General features: G+C 42.4%; 1 protein-coding gene across 1 annotated transcript in view; it reads left to right on the top strand.

Annotated features, from left to right (window-relative positions):
- The window catches only part of NET1 (neuroepithelial cell transforming 1), a 33,304-nt gene extending 27,934 nt beyond the window's left edge, over nt 1-5,370 (top strand). Inside the window, 6 exon segments of the mRNA XM_023511432.1 lie at nt 364-516; nt 643-719; nt 1,336-1,593; nt 2,043-2,213; nt 3,047-3,233; nt 3,532-5,370. Coding sequence (XP_023367200.1) covers nt 364-516; nt 643-719; nt 1,336-1,593; nt 2,043-2,213; nt 3,047-3,233; nt 3,532-3,935 — 1,250 coding nt within the window. The 3' untranslated portion in view covers nt 3,936-5,370.
- The last annotated feature ends 269 nt before the right edge of the window (nt 5,371-5,639 follow it).

The raw sequence follows: 5,639 nt of genomic DNA, 5'->3' as shown, positions 1-5,639 counted from the left end.
AGCAACCTCCAACTCCTGGGCTCAAGCGAGTCTCCTGCCTCAGCCTCCCAAGTAGCTGGGACCACAGGCGCCCGCCACAGCGCCCGGCTATTTTTGGGTTGCAGCCGTCATTGTTGTTTGGCGGGTCCGAGCTGGGGATTCGAACCCGCCACCTTAGGTGTACGTGGCTGGCGCCTTAGCCGGTTGAGCTGTAGGCGCCGAGCCGGTGTATACATTTTTTAGATGAGGTCTAGACATGTCCTCATTATGAGCATTATTATGTAGCTGGGTCTATTTGGGGATTAGCACGTACTTTAATTTCTTGTATGTGCGGCAGGCAGAACCCACGCTGGTTTTTATGTAATTAGTCCTGTCTGCATGCAGTGTATGTCTGTGGTGTCTGCTTGCTGTCTGTGTGTGACACATTCTGTCTCTGACAGGCCTACCATGACCCCATGTTAAAGTTATCCATCATGTCGGAAGAAGAACTCGCACACATATTCGGGGATTTGGACTCTTACATACCTCTGCATGAAGGTTAGATGTTGTGCTCAATTTTCTTTAGTATTGAACAACAGTAACACAAGTAACTTAAACTTCTAATGTCATGCTAACCAATTTTTCAAATAAACTTATTGGTCGTTGTGCATTTTTATACTTCAGATTTGTTGGCAAGAATAGGAGAAGCAACCAAGCCTGATGGAACAGTGGAGCAGATCGGTCACATCCTCGTGAACTGGGTATGTTGTGAGCTGTTGGCCCCAAATGTGGTTTCGTACAGATTCACCATGTTGTAATTTCTGATGAATATGACATGATTGCATAACTGGATTCAACAAACAGATAAAGCATTAAAACTAGGTTTACAGTGATATAAAAAATTACAGTCTGTTTAAAAACATAAACTTCATTAATATTACAGTTTCATTTGTATTACAAATCTGTTTATAGTATGTCCCTGTGTGGACAGAATTCCCAGTTGTGTGCTATTAATTATCCGTTGCATATTTCATTTAACACTCAGTGCCTGCCAGATTCTGGGCACTGGCAGTGCTATGGTGAGAGGTGTGTGAGGCCAAAGAGGGACTAGCCCAGACAGACACAGCCTCGGGCTGGGGGTCAGTGTGGTGGGGGACGCTCAGGTGTCCTGGAGCACAGACTGCAGGCCTCTTCTCGGGTCAGGGCAGTGGAGTCAGGATTAGGAACATTTGAAGAGCATCCCGATGTTTGGTAGTCTGTTCCCATCATCTGCAGGAGAACGTCCACAGCTTGTTAAAATGCCCAAGAATAGCTGTGCCTTTTGTGTTTACACACTCGTTCGTAACAGGAACTCATCATGCTTGTGTTGCCCCCCAGCTGCCGGGCCTGCATGCCTACAAAGGCTACTGCAGTAACCAGCTGGCAGCCAAAGCTCTCCTCGATCAGAAGAAACAGGACCCGAGAGTCCAGGACTTCCTCCAGCGATGTCTGGAGTCTCCCTTCAGTCGCAAACTGGATTTGTGGAGCTTCCTCGATATCCCGCGAAGTCGTCTAGTCAAATACCCTTTGCTGTTAAAAGAAATCCTCAGACACACTCCCAAAGACCACCCTGATGTTCAGCTTCTGGAGGATGCTGTGAGTAGTCCAATAAACAAATCTTTTGTTTTTCAAGTTTATAGAGTTAGTTGTCTTAGAAAGTTAGAAGATGATTCTCTCAAATCTTACTATGTTGAGTTAGCACAGTGCCGTGTTCTGTTGTTGTTTGAAGAACCCATTACATTAGTAAATTGTGCCCTAAGCAGTAGGCGCTCAAACATGCTGTGCTTAACACCTAATATCTTAATCAAGGGACTGGATTCTAATTGGGTCTCTTCACTAGACAGCTGTTGGACTAATCATCCAGTTTGGCTGGGATTGTTCCCTCATCTGCACAGGGAAGGGGGCTGGCTGATCACGGATTTCTAGAGCGCGGTCAAGCTTTGAAATTCTTCTGTCTCATGCGATGTTTCTGCCTTGTGGGGAAGCAGGATGAGTCGTCATGCTGAATGCCAAAGTTGCTCCATCAAGTCTTTGGTAACTTTTAGGTATTGATAATACAAGGAGTGCTCTCTGATATCAACTTGAAGAAGGGTGAATCCGAATGCCAGTATTACATCGACAAGCTGGAGTACCTAGACGAAAAGCAGAAGGATCCCAGAATCGAAGCAAGCAGAGTGCTACTGTGTCACGGGGAGCTGCGGAACAAGAGTGGACACGTAGGTGCCTGGGTCGTCGCACCCACCGGTTCCCTGTGCGCTAGATCAGGGCAGGGCTGTAGGCTGAGCTCACGGCACAGTGGAAAAGGGGCACAGTGAGGGGCCAGTTGCACTTAGTTTTTACTTGTGAAGCATAAATCTTGGCTACGGGTTCCTTTCTAAATACACTATTAGTTCCATAATGTTTAGTACAAAAGTGTATCCTTCAAAAAATTTTTGAAAAGTTTACAGTTGTATAAAAGTAGTTTTCAGTAGCACTCACCAACTTTCTGAAACAGGTTTAATAAAAGCAAATTTATTTTTAAAATGCTAATTACAGAAGGGCCTACTAGAACTAAATACTACCATAAAATGGTATTTTTGTTTCATTGTATTCTTTCAAAATCCCAATTTATAAGTTGGACTTTTTATTTTTTTAGAAAAAGTTAAAATCTGACTTTTCTGATTTGCCTCACAGGCCTAATTTTTTATTTAAAGGCTTAAATTTGTGTGGAACGAAATGGAACCATTAATATTTTACCAGCTTGCATTTTTTAATCCCTACTTTGTTAGAAACTGGTATATAAGAACTCGTATTTCAAGTCATGTTACCACTGATAGGTGTTTGTGATGTGTATTATTTACTTCATTGTTGCTTAATCCAATTTTACATACCAGTAAAGAAAAGTTTTATGTAGCCTAAAATCAGAAGAACTTCCCAGATGGAACATGTACAGCTTTAAAGTCATGCCTCATAGGGAGATCTTAGAAAATAAGTTGGTCTAATCTGTGTGTTAGCCACTTCAGGTCATCAAGTTCCATATTGAGAAAGCATTTGTTTCCCATTTTTGCAGAAACTTTACATTTTCCTGTTTCAAGACATCTTGGTTCTGACGCGGCCTGTGGTGCGCAACGAGCGGCACGCCTACCAGGTGTACCGGCAGCCCATCCCCGTGCGGGACTTGGTCTTAGAGGACCTGCAGGACGGAGACGTGCGGATGGGAGGGTCCTTCCGGGGGGCTTTCAGCAACTCGGATAAAGGTACTTACATAAATGCAAACTCAAAACCTAAATCACTTTGGTTTTAGCCATTAAGAATTTGAAACTAAAATGGTTCCATTCTCCCGCTCGTTCACAACCAGTGGGTTGTGAGGTATCCTGTGGCTCTAACACCTGCAAGCGTGTCTGAGGCGCACTGTGTGGGCTTCCTTTCATGTGTCCGCTTGATTGCTGTGTGTGGCACATGAAGGCTAGCACATATAGTAAGATTGAATGACCACTTTCTCTAGAATAAACATTTTTAAGTATTATTTCATTTTTCCAATTTTTATTTTTCCAGCTAAAAATATCTTTAGAGTTCGCGTCCAAGATCCCTCTCCGGGTCAGTGTCACACTCTGCAAGCCAATGACGTGTTCCACAAGCAGCAGTGGTTCAATTGCATCCGAGCTGCCATTGCCCCTTTCCAGCCCGCAGCCAGTCCACCCGAGCTCCGGGGCCTGCCCGAGCTCCACGAGGAGTGTGAGGAGAACAGCCTCTCTGCCGCCAACCCCCCAGCCCAGAGGAGGGGATCTGTGGTTTCCAGCATCACTCAGGCAGAAGTTGAAAACGCTTTGGAATGTGGCTCCAGTGTGCAGCTAGCAGAAGACCCCAAGAGTGTGGAAGCACCCCAAACACGGCCCAGCTTCCGGAGAGCAAGGGACAGAGCCCAGTCAGGCGGCAAACGGAAAGAGACTCTGGTGTAGAGAAGGCTCTGTGTGTCGCCTGGGGCAGAGACTGTTTATTTATAAATGTGTACAGTTCTGTTTTTCCTGTGAGGCGAGCGTAGGAGCATCCGTAGGGTTGCTTTATGCTGCTTGTAATATTGTCGTTGTTTTTGGAGGTTCTGTTTTCTTTCCTCTCGTCTTCTTTTTAATGGCAGCTAATGATATACAGATTACTGTTAAATTGCAGTCTTTTTTAAGATGTTTTCTCAGATTTTTTAGAACATGCAAGGCGAGTATTTTTAATTAGATGAAACATTTACAAAATGGATTTTCTCCTAATTCTGGATTCATAATGACTTTGCATTATCAACCAATTGTGATATTTACTGTATTTGCCAAAACTCAGAATTTTGCAAGTGTTTCTTTGATAAACCTTGCATGCAAACATTTTTCCAGTGTTTCCTTGATAAACCTTGCATGCAAAATTTGAAATTTTAACATCATACCTAAATTCTACAAGGGAGTATTTCAAAATTTACATTGAAACATAACTTCTTTGGAAAACAAACCATAAAACTTAATAGGTTTCATTTGATCAACTGGAATGCTTTATGTTAGTTTGTTTTTCACTGCACATTCCTCATTTTTCATTCATAACCTGCCAATTATTTAATTTTTTTATTGTAAAGTAGTTTTTAGTATTTGTTTTTATTTTTTTTATTTTAGTGCCTTTTCAAATTGGCATGTCTTTATTTTTCTTCCTGATTATAAATGTGTATGTGTGTGTGTGTATATATATTTTTTTAAATCATATTAACTTTACCAAGTGAAACCAAGCCATACTGTGTTTGAGCCAATTAAGAAAATTGCAGTTTTTAAAGCGCAGGATTTCAGGATAGTGAAGACACACGCAGTGACTCAGTGAATTAAGGCTACTGGAAGAGAGCCACGTAGGGACTGCACTGGAAGTTTAACGTCTGAAAAGCGAGAGGGAACGTGATTGGTAGTAAGTTTAAAAGAAAAAAGGAGGGAAAAGAGAGTAGTTTTGTCTTACAGTAAAAATGTCTGGCCATGCCAGAGTGGAAGGAGCAGCTCTCTAGGGGGTGTCGTAAGTTGTTGAAGGGTCGAGGGCATGTGGACTTCTGTTGCCTGGGTTTACAATACCTGGAAATAATGAAATGTGTTGAAAATTTGACCATATAAGATCAGTTTGGGTGTATTTATTAATAAGATGGAAAAAGACTGAGTCTTTTACTGTAAAACGTCCCATGAAAATGGGATTGTGATCCTGAAAGCAGGGAGAGTGAGAGCCCAGTGTCATGGCAGGTGCACAGCGGTGATGGGTCTGGTCACAGCCCTCATGTGAAATATATTTGGCCAGTGGAAGTGAAAATTGGAAAAGACTGTAAATAGATCAATCTAAATGATTTCTGTGTATAAATGAATGGATATAATAAAAAACATACACACATAATCACCCTGAAGTTTTGGGGGGGCGCATTTCCCAGAATATGTTGGTGTGCAAAGGAGGTAAAGGTGGGCCTCACAGGAGTTCATGGAAATCATGGATGAGTAAGAGGAAAGTTCAGTTAAGCCAAGTCTTGGTACTAAGGACACCTGAACTTCTGGAAATGATAATAGATGGTTGCCATCAATTTCAGGTTTTAACTTAAGTATCTCAGGTTTCTAACTTTGGAAATTCAGGTTTAAAAGCATGTGTTACACCAGTGATTGTGACCTACA

The sequence above is a fragment of the Otolemur garnettii genome, unplaced genomic scaffold, assembly GCF_000181295.1.
Source record: "Otolemur garnettii isolate 467f Iridium unplaced genomic scaffold, OtoGar3 scaffold00019, whole genome shotgun sequence".
NCBI classification, from domain to species: domain Eukaryota; kingdom Metazoa; phylum Chordata; class Mammalia; order Primates; family Galagidae; genus Otolemur; species Otolemur garnettii.
The sequence above is the reverse complement of the archived record's forward strand: the minus strand, read 5'-3'. Positions and strand labels throughout refer to the sequence as shown.